Source organism: Schistocerca serialis, chromosome 3, assembly GCF_023864345.2.
Source record: "Schistocerca serialis cubense isolate TAMUIC-IGC-003099 chromosome 3, iqSchSeri2.2, whole genome shotgun sequence".
In the NCBI taxonomy this organism is placed as follows: Eukaryota; Metazoa; Arthropoda; class Insecta; order Orthoptera; family Acrididae; genus Schistocerca; species Schistocerca serialis.
The window spans coordinates 784796075-784811313 of record NC_064640.1 but is presented as its reverse complement, the minus strand read 5'-3'; the positions used below and the strand labels follow the sequence as shown (position 1 = coordinate 784811313).

General features: G+C 39.0%; 1 protein-coding gene across 1 annotated transcript in view; it reads right to left on the bottom strand.

Annotated features, from left to right (window-relative positions):
- LOC126469583 (uncharacterized) overlaps positions 1-15239 on the bottom strand; it is a 122670-nt gene that overhangs the window by 71103 nt on the left and 36328 nt on the right. The window contains exon 5 of the mRNA XM_050096698.1: positions 577-762. Coding sequence (XP_049952655.1) covers positions 577-762 — 186 coding nt within the window. The remainder of the gene's footprint in view (positions 1-576; positions 763-15239) is intronic.

Sequence of the window (15239 nt, the reverse complement as noted above, 5' to 3'; positions counted from 1 at the left end):
GATATGTGATTTAAAATTCAAAGAAATATTTAAAAAATAGGAATCATGAAATGAAATATTCAAGTAATGAATTCAGCAGGACACTAATGTGTGCTCAAAATACAAAATATTCTTAAATATTACACTTAATCCTTATGAAAAATGATGTTATTTGGAAACACAAAATAATGGCATAATCACAGATATTATGAAACATAATGAATGAAGGAATGAATGAAGAGAGGAAGCAGAAGGGGAGAAACAAGGGCAGAAAACTACATGTAACATTTCAGCAACAAAAGAGTAGTTACTTTAGAACTATTGAGAGGAAATTTGTGTATACGAATGGCTAGCTCTAATAGAATCCTTAATTTAGTTCTACACAAACTACATTATGGATGATTTTATGATATACATAATTATGTCCTAACTCTCATAATACCTCTATCTCTCTATCACAGTATATTAACAATTATAGTAATTAATGCATAACACTGAGTATGCTTAGATATTGTGTAGGTATGTAACTGGGAAACATTCTAAAGCATATGAACTGACTGAACTATAGCATAGCTTGAAAAGACAACAATTACTCACAGCAGGGGAGAGTGGTCATCATGGTTTCTGGAACAAAAACTGAAACTGGGTTCCCAGTTTTCTCATCAGCACACCAACAGATCTCTGAATCACACTGAAGAACCTCAAAGTTACCATCATCACTGCAGTGAAGGGTTATATTTGTCCGTCCTTGTTGCTGGAGCTGGGTTACCTTCCTACTGCATGCTAGAAATATTGTACATGCAATAAATAAATACATTACGTGATTCAGCATCAACAACATAAATATTATTACTTTTTTACAACTAGTTGGAAAAATATATACAAAATATTTGGAGGGTTCTCAGAGAATGTTAAATTCTGAGATGTGTCATACAATATTATGAAGAAATAGAAATGGAAGAAAATACAGATCCAAAAGAGAAATTACAAAAACTGCAATGAATAAAGTTATTTTAACAGTCAAAAGTTTTTGTGAATGGAGGAATCAAAGAAAATACTATGCTGATGCAAAAATTCATCATATTTCTGTCCTTTAGTATAAAAATGTGTTTGCAGAACACTTTTTATGACATGACAACTATTATGCTGGTAAATATCACTTTAATGTATACAGCTGAAGAAAATATGTGTTATATTTGAGTTTAAGAAGATGGAGTGACAAGTGGTGAAATAAACAGTATAATTCATTGTAGGACTAATGCCCATAGTAATGATGCAAATGTTTTTCTATATCTATGGGGAGAATGTTATTATTCTGTATGGGCCAAGAGTCAATGGGACTATGGTGGGAGGTGGAACTAGGCTGTAAACAATAGGAAGGCAGTAGTTCATCATCCTGGGCAGGTCAGCTGTGAAGCATGAATTGGGTGTCTGGTTGCAGTCCAATGTGTCACACAAATATCATTGGTTAAACATTCATTTTATTAGTGCGCGAACTAGAAAACACTCATTGATGCTCAGCAATGGCAATGCACACCAGAGTGGTTGCTACAGATGGCACGTGCAAGGTGCTGAGGTAAGTAAAGGGCCTGCAATCTCTGACAGCTCACCGCATCACACCAAGAGGAATGGTGATGCCAGGATCACTCTCAGAACCAGCCATAGGTCTGCAGATAGAGTAGGTCAAGTCTTGGTGGCAGGTTGTGGGTTCTATTTGATTCACAGACCAGTGTAGACCTGTCCACTCAAGATTGAGGTTGTCAGACCTCATCCATCTGCCGAAATACGAGTGGTATATATATGGGCTTGGGGCATACATGTTTTGCTGAAGAATTGATCCCGAACACATAAGCCCCAACAGAGTCAGGTTTCCAAGACTTCAGTGGCTCTGCCTTTGTTTTCCATTGATAATCTTAAAACTCTGATCTCGGCTGGCCCAGTGATGTGGTAATTGCTAGGTGTTGTAAGTAGACTTTTTGTTCTACTGTCAAGCATGTGGTCAGCCCGGGCCTCTTGCATGTGCTGTGGTGACATCGTTACTTTATTCAGCCATGTCAAAAATTGTGATGACACTATACAACCTCCCCTCATTGGCAGATCTAGCCTCCAGAGCTCAGCCCATGGTAACTCTGCAAAGACTCGACATACATCCTGAAAATTGATAATTGTGTACAGTACTTTCAGCTTTACCCCTACAATAGTCAGCTCAAGCCCTAAGGTTCATAGACAGTGTACTTCATCTAAACGCCATTTCAATGATTAGCGCAATAGCTTTTCTCCTTACTGTAATGACCATTAATCCATTCAATTACCACTTAAAAACCAATTAAATAACATTACCAGCTTCTTTGCTTTCAATGTGTCCCCTAATAATTAACAGTAGAGTTATTCAATAAATTCCGTGATGTCCATAACAAATCCCAATTACCTATTCTTTATTGGCTAGGGGTAATTCAGTCCATCTCATGTAGCTGTAAGTTCACTGAATTTCCCTCATTTTTTACACAACTGACCCATCCCGTAACTAATTAAAAAATAGTACTAGAAAATTCTTTCCCTCTTAACAAATTTCCTTAACAAATTATCTTTGCACAGTGAATGGCCTTAGTCACTTGACCTGTTATGTTTGACATTTCTTACTTTGTCCACGTGACAAAAGTTTCCATTAGGTTTTCTCAGAAACCACACCCCCAAGACTATGTCCACACATAAACCACAATCTGCCAACAGTTATTTCCTCCACTGTAATGCTAAGCACCTAATCACAAATTGGATCCTTCTTTCAATATTAGATTTCCTTGCAGTTTGTGAACTACATCACGTGAATTGAACATTAGCAATTTTTGCTGCAGTATAATTGGTTTTTCCTTCATGACAGACAAGCCTTGTGGATGTTTATCACTGGTGACAGCTACCTGGAACAATAGTCCCCCACTTTCTACTGTGCATTGCCAAAGGTCAGTTTTTGTATGAAAGTCTCTCTTATCCACATTACATTGCAAGTGTCATCACTTTTGTGAACCTCCTGCACCTCAGGCACAACCTCCTGTCACGATTTAGCTTTGTAGACCCAACCACAGGTGGAGATGAGTTTGTATCCTCCAGAGATAAATGTGTCTGTACTGCTTCATTACTCAGAATATCCATAACACAGTTAACATTATTAATAGCTTGTTGCACATTCTCAGCAGCATCTACAACAAAATTACTATCTGCAGTTCCTCTCTGCATGACACAAAAATCATCAACTCATGTGTTATTTGTTTATTTACTTAGATGTTAAGTTCCATAGGACCAAATTGAGGAGCAAATATCCAAAGCCATGTACATGTTGGTACATGAAATTACAACATAAAAGAAATAACAGATAAAAATAAAATGTTTATGAACTCGAAAAAGTCAAACCATAAATAAACACAATCAACAATTCAACTATAATCAGCTTAATTTTTCATGGAACTCCTTTACAGAATAGCAGGAGCGACCCATAAGGAAACTCTTCAGTTTTGGTTTGAAAACATATGGATTACTACTAAGATTTTTGAATTCGAGCAATAGCTTATTGAAAATGGATGCTACAGTATACTGCACACCTTTCTGCACAAGAGTTAAGGAAGTCCGATCCAAATGCAGGTTTGATTTCTGGTGAGTATTAACTGAGTGAAAGCTGCTTATTCTTGGGAATAAGCTAATATTGTTAACAAGAAATGACAGTAAGGAATATATATATTGAGAGGCCAATGTCAAAATACCCAGACTCATGAACAGGGGTCAACAAAATGTTTGTGAACTACACCACTTATTGCCTGAACTGCCCATTTCTGAGCCAAAGATATGGTTTTAGAATGGGAAGAGTTACCCCAAAATATAATAACATACATCATAAGCAAATGAAAATAAGCAAAGTAGACTAATTTTCGTGCCAAACGATCGCTCATTTCACATACCATTTGAATAGTAAAAATGGCAGCATTAAGTCTTTGAACAAAATCCTGAACGTGGGTTTTCCATGACAGTTTGCAATCTATTTGAACACCTAGAAATTTGAACAGTTCAGTTTCACTAACCATATGCCCATTCTTTGAAGGTTTTGTTGAGTTGTATGTTAGAAACTGTAAAAACTGAGTCTTACTGTGATTTACCCTCAGCTTATTTTCTACAAGCCATGAACTTATGTCAAGAATTGCACTATTTGAAACTGAGCCAATGTTGCACACAACATCCTCTACTACCAAGCTAATGTCATCAGCAAACAGAAATATTTTTGAGTTACCTGTAATACTAGAGGGCATAGCATTTATATAAATGAGGAACAGAAGTGGCCCCAACACTGATCCCTACCCCCACCCCCCACCCCCACCCCCACCCCCCACCACCCACCATTTGACCAGACCCCACATCACAGCCATTCTCAACGCTGTGAATAATGACCTTTTGCTGTCTGTTGCTAAAGTAAGAGGTGAACCAGTTGTGAGCAACTCCCCATATTCCATAATGGTCCAGCTTCTGGAGCAATATTTTGTGATTAACACAATCAAACGTCTTAGTTGAATCAAAAAAGATGCCTAGTATTTGAAACCTTTTGTTTAACCCATCCAGTGCCTCACAGAGGAAAGAGAATATAGCATTTTCAGTTGTTAAACCACTTCTAAAGCTGAAGTGTAGATTTGATAGGAAATAGTGTGATATAAAATGATCAATTATCCTTACATAAACAGCCTTTTCAATAACTCCATCACATCCATGATAGTCATTTAATTATTGACTGAATCTTCCCCTTATCTGTATCACAGAGGAGTATTTCAGACATCAATCCCGGGAAGGCATTTGACAAGAAAGTTATATGATTCCCTGTAGAAACTAAATTTTCATTTTAATTCACCAGCTATGCTCAGAAAATGATTGTTAAATACTGTACATATATCAGATTTATCAGTAACAGAAATATTTTTACTATGAACTGCCTTTATATCATCGACCTTGTGCCGCTGACCAGACACTTCCTTCACAACTGACCATATGGTTTTAATTGGATCCTGTGAATTAGCTATTCTACTAGTTTGCCATACACTCTTTACCTTCCTATTAACATTTTAAGCACCTCACAATATTGTTTGTTATGGGCTACTGTAGCTTGATTGTGACTGCTTCTGTTGTTGTTGTTGTTGTGGTCTTCAGTCCTGAGACTGGTTTGATGCAGCTCTCCATGCTACTCTATCCTGTGCAAGCTTTTTCATCTCCCAGTACCTACTGCAACCTACATCCTTCTGAATCTGCTTAGTGTATTCATCTCTTGGTCTCCCTCTACGATTTTTACCCTCCACGCTGCCCTCCAATACTAAATTGGTGATCCCTTGATGCCTCAGAACATGTCCTACCAACCGATCCCTTCTTCTGGTCAAGTTGTGCCACAAACTTCTCTTCTCCCCAATCCTATTCAATACTTCCTCATTAGTTATGTGATCTACCCATCTAATCTTCAGCATTCTTCTGTAGCACCACATTTCGAAAGCTTCTATTCTCTTCTTGTCCAAACTATTTATCGTCCATGTTTCACTTCCATACATGGCTACACTCCATACGAATACTTTCAGAAATGACTTCCTGACACTTAAATCAATACTGGATGTTAACAAATTTCTCTTCTTCAGAAACGCTTTCCTTGCCATTGCCAGCCTACATTTTATATCCTCTCTACTTCGACCATAATCAGTTATTTTGCTCCCCAAATAGCAAAACTCCTTTACTACTTTAAGTGCCTCATTTCCTAATCTAATTCCCTCAGCATCACCCGACTTAATTAGACTACATTCCATTATCCTTGTTTTGCTTTTGTTGATGTTCATCTTATATCCTCCTTTCAAGACACTGTCCATTCCATTCAACTGCTCTTCCAAGTCCTTTGCTGTCTCTGACAGAATTACAATGTCATCGGCGAACCTCAAAGTTTTTATTTCTTCTCCATGAATTTTAATACCTACTCCGAATTTTTCTTTTGTTTCCTTTACTGCTTGCTCAATATACAGATTGAACAACATCGGGGAGAGGCTACAACCCTGTCTTACTCCCTTCCCAACCACTGCTTCCCTTTCATGTCCCTCGACTCTTATAACTGCCATCTGGTTTCTGTACAAATTGTAAATAGCCTTTCGCTCCCTGTATTTTACCCCTGCCACCTTTAGAATTTGAAAGAGAGTATTCCAGTCAACATTGTCAAAAGCTTTCTCTAAGTCTACAAATGCTAGAAACGTAGGTTTGCCTTTCCTTAATCTTTCTTCTAAGATAAGTCGTAAGGTCAGTATTGCCTCACGTGTTCCAGTGTTTCTACGGAATCCAAACTGATCTTCCCCGAGGTTGGCTTCTACTAGTTTTTCCATTCGTCTGTAAAGAATTCGTGTTAGTATTTTGCAGCTGTGACTTATTAAGCTGATAGTTCGGTAATTTTCACATCTGTCAACACCTGCTTTCTTTGGGATTGGAATTATTATATTCTTCTTGAAGTCTGAGGGTATTTCGCCTGTTTCATACATCTTGCTCACCAGATGGTAGAGTTTTGTCAGGACTGGCTCTCCCACGGCCGTCAGTAGTTCCAATGGAATATTGTCTACTCCGGGGGCCTTGTTTCGACTCAGGTCTTTCAGTGCTCTGTCAAACTCTTCACGCAGTATCATATCTCCCATTTCATCTTCATCTACATCCTCTTCCATTTCCATAATATTGTCCTCAAGTACATCGCCCTTGTATAGACCCTCTATATACTCCTTCCACCTTTCTGCTTTCCCTTCTTTGCTTAGAACTGGGTTTCCATCTGAGCTCTTGATATTCATACAAGTCGTTCTCTTATCTCCAAAGGTCTCTTTAATTTTCCTGTAGGCGGTATCTATCTTACCCCTAGTGAGATAGGCCTCTACATCCTTACATTTGTCCTCTAGCCATCCCTGCTTAGCCATTTTGCACTTCCTGTCGATCTCATTTTTGAGACGTTTGTATTCCTTTTTGCCTGTTTCACTTACTGCATTTTTATATTTTCTCCTTTCATCAATTAAATTCAATATTTCTTCTGTTACCCAAGGATTTCTACTAGCCCTCATCTTTTTACCTACTTGATCCTCTGCTGCCTTCACTACTTCATCCCTCAAAGCTACCCATTCTTCTTCTACTGTATTTATTTCCCCCATTCCTGTCAATTGCTCCCTTATGCTCTCCCTGAATCTCTGTACAACCTCTGGTTCTTTTAGTTTATCCAGGTCCCATCTCCTTAAATTCCCACCTTTTTGCAGTTTCTTCAGTTTTAATCTACAGGTCATAACCAATAGATTGTGGTCAGAGTCCACATCTGCCCCTGGAAATGTCTTACAATTTAAAACCTGGTTCCTAAATCTCTGTCTTACCATTATATAATCTATCTGATACCTTTTAGTATCTCCAGGGTTCTTCCATGCATACAACCTTCTTTCATGATTCTTAAACCAAGTGTTAGCTATGATTATGTTGTGCTCTGTGCAAAATTCTACCAGGCGGCTTCCTCTTTCATTTCTGTCCCCCAATCCATATTCACCTACTATGTTTCCTTCTCTCCCTTTTCCTACACTCGAATTCCAGTCACCCATGACTATTAAATTTTCGTCTCCCTTCACAATCTGAATAATTTCTTTTATTTCATCATACATTTCTTCAATTTCTTCGTCATCTGCAGAGCTAGTTGGCATATAAACTTGTACTACTGTAGTAGGTGTGGGCTTCGTATCTATCTTGGCCACAATAATGTGTTCACTATGCTGTTTGTAGTAGCTTACCCGCATTCCTATTTTCCTATTCATTATTAAACCTACTCCTGCATTACCCCTATTTGATTTTGTGTTTATAACCCTGTAGTCACCTGACCAGAAGTCTTGTTCCTCCTGCCACTGAACTTCACTAATTCCCACTATATCTAACTTCAACCTATCCATTTCCCTTTTTAAATTTTCTAACCTACCTGCCCGATTAAGGGATCTGACATTCCACGCTCCAATCCGTAGAACGCCAGTTTTCTTTCTCCTGATAACGACATCCTCTTGAGTAGTCCCCGCCCGGAGATCCGAATGGGGGACTATTTTACCTCCGGAATATTTTACCCAAGAGGACGCCATCATCATGTAATCATACAGTAAAGCTGCATGCCCTCGGGAAAAATTACAGCTGTAGTTTCCCCTTGCTTTCAGCCGTTCGCAGTACCAGCACAGCAAGGCCGTTTTGGTTATTGTTACAAGGCCAGATCAGTCAATCATCCAGACTGTTGCCCTTGCAACTACTGAAAAGGCTGCTGCCCCTCTTCAGGAACCACACGTTTGTCTGGCCTCTCAACAGATACCCCTCCGTTGTGGTTGCACCTACGGTACGGCTATCTGTATCGCTGAGGCACGCAAGCCTCCCCACCAACGGCAAGGTCCATGGTTCATGGGGGGGGACTGCTTCTAACATTTTGATATAGCCCCCACTTTATTCTACATGATACTCTTTTCCTGCTAATCAGCCACCAAGGCTGCCTTTTGCTGTTAGTATGCTGTTTAGCACATTATAATGGAAAGCATCTTTCAAAGAGGATGAGAAATGTATTAAGGAAAGCATTATATTTGTCATTCATTTTGTTGGCCCTATAAACATCTTGCCACTCTTGTTCCTTAACGAGGTTTAAAAAACACTCTATTGCCATTTTATTAGCTTTTCTACATAGTTTGTAGTTATGTATAATGTTTGTTTGAGTACAAAAGCCTTTTAGTGTTAAAATTTGTGCATCATGGTCTGAAAGGCCATTCACCCTTTTACTAACAGAATGCCCTTCTAATAATGAAGAACAAATAAAAATATTGTCTATGGCTGTGCTGCTGTTCCCCTGCACCGTGGCTGGATAAAACATAGTATGCATTGGATCATATGAATTTAGGAGATCTTCCAACATCCTTTTTCTTGCACAATCACGTATAAAATTAATATTGAAATCACCACATATAACTAATTATTAGTACCTCCTTCAAAGTGAACCAAGAACCCTTTCTAGCTTCTGCAGAAATACTCTGAAGTCAGAGTTAGGGGACCTATAAACAACAACAATTAGATGTTTACTTTCACTATATTCAACTGCCCCTGCACAACATTCAAATACATGTTCAGTGCACCCCATGATACTGTTCCTTATGTACATGGGCATTCCCCCACTCTACAAAGAACTCCTTGAAAAACAGCCAGCTAATCTGTATCCTGGTAAAGGAAGCCTCTGAATTGTCAAATTATTTAAGTGGTGCTTCTATATACCAATATTGTCAGAGTCAACATCTAAAAGCACTTCACTAATTTTATCTCTAATACCTCTTACATTTTGATGAAATATGCTAATTCCTTGGATACCTGATGTCCTATGAAGGTGATTCCTTTGTGAGGGGGCTTTCCTTAAGCAGAGATACCTATCAGCTGACTTCAATCTAAAAAAGGTGCAGCTCTAACACCAACTACTACAGGAATTTTTCCATGAGTGATCCCACCATTGCCCACTACACTGTCACCCATAAGCTTTGTCAGCCTCCCCTTCCCATACCTATTGAGTTGCAGGCCATGCCTAATGAAACCCAATCTACTGATAGGCTCAGCTGGCAGCACTGAAATGTGACCCATGCCCTCCACCATCAGTGCCTTCTCTAGGTCCATGTTAACACACGTAACAACAGCATTAAGATGAGCCTGATCATGACAATGAAACAGCTGCACAAAGTGCACATTAGTGCCACCAGTTTGAGTAGCTACCTTTACCAGGTCACCACCTACATCACAATACCTATAGAGACTATTCCCAGCTCCACCCACAATCACTACCTGATCCTCTTTCATAAAATTCCTTCATAACTCCCCTACGTTAACAGTCACCTGAGCCAACCCTGCATTAGGCTTCACAATGCTGGTGAACTGGTACTCACTCCCCAATACTTCCTACAACTGCTGGTCCACACCACTGCCATGTGAACTACCAAGCAGCAGAACCTTTTTTCTGTTACAATTTGCAGCTGACAGGCTACCTAACTGCTGAGACTGCTGCATGTTTCGAACACCTACAGCTACAAGAGGCTCCTCTCCACCCAAACTCTGACAGTTGGTCAGATCTATTGTTTATATGCAAAGTACAACTGTCTGAATATCTCCTTCTCCTAACTGCCTTCTTACCAACTGCCATTTCCCATTCCTCAGTACCCTTCACCCTCCTCAACCTATCTGGTTCCTTCTTTTCATCTTGTAACTGCATATGAAGGGTCAGATCTTACACTCCTGCTCCTCTATCAACTTATTTCTGCTACAAATTCTGCATTTCCAGGAGAAGATATCGCCAGAATGCCCCCCCCCCCCCCCCCAATGAAAATACTTTGAACAAATCTCACACTGTAACTCACTACTCACAAGCCTACAACAAACCACTGGAACACTCCACAACATTACACACAATGAACAAAAGTTTTACTGAAATGTTTCAGTGCCAACAATAAGAGATGCCAACTGAAAACTACCATACTAAATTTAATAAATGATTCAATGCACAAACAATTCTAAAAAAACACAGTGCTTCTTGGATACCTGTTGTGGTCTTACTCTTATTTTGCTTCCACTAGGTTACCATGAAAAGAATCTGCCTAGGCAGCTGTTTTCTTCCATTCTTCTGATATGCCATAAACATTCTAACTGTCTTTCTTCTATTCTGTCCTTAACCCTTTTAGTGCCAAATACGATCTGATCGTGATCCAGATTTTCGGTGAAAAATGCCAGTAACGATCTGATCGTGATGCCTTTCTCATTCATTTTTTCCGTGCTTGAAGGCAAAGTTGTTAGTATTTCCTAGCGAATGAGAAAGGCATCACGATCAGATCGTTACTGGCATTTTTCGCCGAAAATCTGGATCACGATCAGATCGTATTTGGCACTAAAAGGGTTAATACTACAATGGACCTGTATCCTCTTGTTTCCTCATTCCTTATGTGGTTGAGTTGGGAAATTCTACATGCTCCATCACTCCTTCTATCTCGTGACAGGATACTAACCAGATACTTAAATTCTTTACACATCTTAATTTGATACCCATCAATGTCCAAGTCACTTCCCTCCTCTCTGCAACACAGGCATTCTGTCTCATTAAAACTGATTTTCAATCCCCACTTTTTACATTCTTTCATCAACTCCCTAAGCATGTCAGATAAAGCCTCTTCATCGTCTGCCACAATGACATGATTATCAGCACAGAAAAGTGTTTACATACACTGGTTCCCTACTTCAAACCCCATTTCCTCACACCTTTTACACCAGAGATGCAGTGTGGGATGCAGACAGCATCCTTGTTTTATTCTTTTAGTTAATCTGAAGGCATAACTAGAAGTTTCTTTCTCCATTTTAATGACACATTCTGCTGTGGTTCCTTTGACCACAGTACCTCCAACAGTATGTCTAGTGACACTATGTCGTATACATTCTAAAGATATGTGAAAACCAAGTAACTGCTAAAGTTCCTTTCCAATCTCTTCTCCATGAACTATCTAGAGTAAATATTTATGTACACATGACCTGCTTCTTCAAAAGCTGCTTTGATCTTTTACTTCTTCTCTATTAATTTTAAAAAATCTTCTCATCAAGTGGCTACTGACCATATAGTTGAGGTGCTGATTTGGTGAGAGGCAATAAATAAGACTGAGAATGTTGCTGGGCTTCTGAAAAAATCCTTCTTCAGAATTCACAGGAGAAACACCCACACACCCACTCAACTGGTGTTGGGGAAAGGATCTAGATAGCAAGGTTGTGGACTTAGAGCATGTTGTGATCAGCAGTGTGTTCCACCAGTGGGTGGTCAACGTTGCTATTGCCCATATTTTGACAGTTTTCAAAAGAAGAACTGAACATGAGAAGGATATGGGAAAGTTTGTGCCATGAGTCCCTCAAGATGATCCCATTCTAGTACTTTGCTTTAACCTGTCATAAAGTTTCAACACAAAACATTGTTGCATCAGAGATAATTAACTGGGCATAGCTGAGCAAAAAATTAAGACACCTGGCATGGTTAATGCAAGGGACCACATAAGTGGGTCAGATCAGAGCTGACCAAATGTTGTTGCATTCAGGCTGCTACTGATCTTTATTTCACTGAAGCTAAAAAAATCAAACATCTACAGCCATCCTTATGTTGTCATTTATTGTGTAGCTACCAGTTTTGGCACTTCAGTGCACCATCTTCAGGCCTTAGTTGATGCTGAAGGAGTTATCATGCTCCATATATACAATGAATCAGTGGCCAACAAATGGTTTGCGCAGACTATCTGTAACTGTGATGTTGTCTGTCCAACCATCAACTGTCATCAATACTCTCTTGTGGAACTTCACTTGGGCACATGGTGGGCACAGATAGGATCCAGCATGACAATGCTGCATTGAGAGCTGCCTCATCAAGATGATGAAAAGTAAGTGGACATTCACTTTACCTAAAACTGTAACCCTCTCCTTCTCCTGGAACATTTATGTTTGGAATATGTCCTGTTGCTGGAGCTGTCATTATTCTCATTAGCATTTTTCTCAGCTTTGATAGTAGTAAAAAAATCCAGTACAGGCTCCAAGTAATTTTGAATTTTAGTGTATAATTTGGATTTGTCTTCTTCTGTGAAATCACAATTGTTATTCCAGCATTGTTATTCTGCCAATTGTCCATGGTGATATTGCTGAGAGCAATAAGTGGCTATTTCATATGTAAGAAGTCACGTATCGAAAGTTATCAAAGTCTGGAGCAAAGCATTTTGATGTAGTGAAAGTAAGAGCGGTCAGGCTGACTTTCGGTAGCCATACCATGGGATAACAATTATTAATTTTTTTATTGTGCTGGTTAGAGGCCTGGATGGATAGGTGAGTCCCTCACCTATCTGGAGTTTTTCTTTTTGGAGGTAGCTCTTGGGGATCACAGTCTCAGTGACAAATGTGCCAGGGTTGGAAAATAAAGAGTTTAAATGCAGTAAAAAGTTAGAAAGTTAAAGAAGCAAATCAGTCTGGGAAGCTGATAAGATTATCATTGGTACACCACGTAAGCTGTAACAAAAGTTAAAAGAAAAAATAAAAAGTATTAGTGAATGGAGCAATGGAGACACAGCTTAAGTAACAGAATAATTAAGCTGGGGGCTCACTACACTACACTGTTCCACCACCCACCATAGCAGCTGACCAATGTGGTCACTATAAGTGCTGTCAAAGTGGTCACTGATGTCTGTAGAAGTGATTCAGAACCACAACTCTGACTGCAGCATGCAGTTCAGAAGTACATTTTTGTGAGTGAGCTGTTATCTTTGTGACTTTTTGTTGTCTTTTGCTCACAGTCATCGTAAATAGATGGGATGTATGTAGAAATATGAAGATGCAGTTTGTGAAGTGAAAGGAACATGGAGACATTTCACAGTTTAAAGGGAACTATAAAGAATATTATTTATGGCCAGTGAGATGCCAGTATCATAATTTAGCAGATCATGACTTACCATGTACATAGGTAGTGTCAGCTATGTGGGCACATGCTGACAATATGGGCATGAAGCACATAACTGATCAGAGTTTAGATTGGCTAAGATCTGTCATTATAATCAGTGTCATTTTTCTTGCTCCCCTCTCTGTGTGTCTTTTGATAGGTGTCTTTGTTACGTGGTGTACTTTGACTACACTCTACTTTATTGTTAGATAGCGGATCCACTAATGACACAAAACAGGCAATGACGACACAGGAAATGTTTGAAGTTTTGATGAAATGGCTGGCCAAACTATAGGGGAAGAATGCCACATTACAAAGGCAAGCAGAAATAGCAGAGATAATGAGTGTGGCCAAGGCAGAACAGCAGAGGCAAAAGCTTCAGTCAGTATACCTGTTCCTTCTGTGGATCTTAGTGTAGCTAGTTTAGTGGCTTCTTTTTCAGGTAAACCAGCTGAGGAGGCAACAGCATTTATTGAAAATCTGGAAGCCACTGGTAGCTTGAGTAATTGGCCAGATGATGTACATTTGCCAAGTTATGGTTAGTAGGTGATGCTAAGGCCGGTATTACACATCAAATTTCTTTGTCCAAGATCTTTGTCCAAAATCTTTGTCAAAGATATTTGATAGTGTAATAGGGGCTTTGTCAAATGTCGTCCAATATTTGATCAAATCTAGGGCCTTGCTGTATATTTGATCAAAGAAACCGCTTGTCTTCTGTTCACTGCAATGTGACATGTTACCACATGGAGCGCTAGCATCGCTGCAGCGTTCTGTCGTCTGTAGTGTTTTTATAACCATTGCCGGTAAATACAATTGGTGTGTGCCGACAACTACAAAATTAATAGAGATGTCTGAAGCTGATGAGGTGCTTTACAACGTGAGGCACCCTGAATACAAAAATAGATTAAGAAGATTGGAGACCTAACCTGACCTAACCTAACCCAACCTAACCTAACATAACCCTCTCCTGTAGCAAGGAGTCGGAGTGTTATAGTGAGCCTGTCTTCTGAAGATGTAGCAATTCTTAAGTGAATATTGTGCTTTGTGATATGAGGATACACTTCATTGAGCACATACAGAAATGTATGCTCATCCATTCTTAAGTAATTGATGTACGACTTGACGTCTTCCACTGTAAGCTCACGTAACAAGTTTTGTTGAATTCTTTTATCATGTCGTCGTAAAACCCATGGCTTCACCCAGATTAGATTAGTTTTTCGTTCCATAGATCCGTGCTGAGGAGATCCTTATGGATGTCGAACATGTCGATTTTTTTAAACTGAAATAACAATACTAATAGTATGAATAAATACAATACATCATTTGTTTCTATAAAAATTTCGCCAATGGAGTAGAAGGAGTTGGCCAGTAGTAAGTCTTTCAGGCTCCTTTTAAACTGAACTTTATTTGTAACTAAATTTTTTATGTTTGCTGGCAAATTATTGGAGATGAGTGTTCCTGAGTAGTGGACCCCTTTTTGAACTAAAGTAAGTGCTTTTAAGTCCTTGTGCAGATCATTTTTGTTCCTGGTATTGTATGTGTGAACTGAGTTGTTTGTTGGAAAAAGAGATATATTATTTACGACAAATTTCATTAAGAAGTAAATATACTGAGAGGCAGTAGTTAGTATACCCAGTTCTTTGAAGAGGTTTCTGCAGGAGGTCCGTGAATTTACTCCACAAATAATACGTATTACACGCTTTTGGACCTTGAAAACTTTTGTTTGACTTCAAGATTTACCCCTAAAATATTA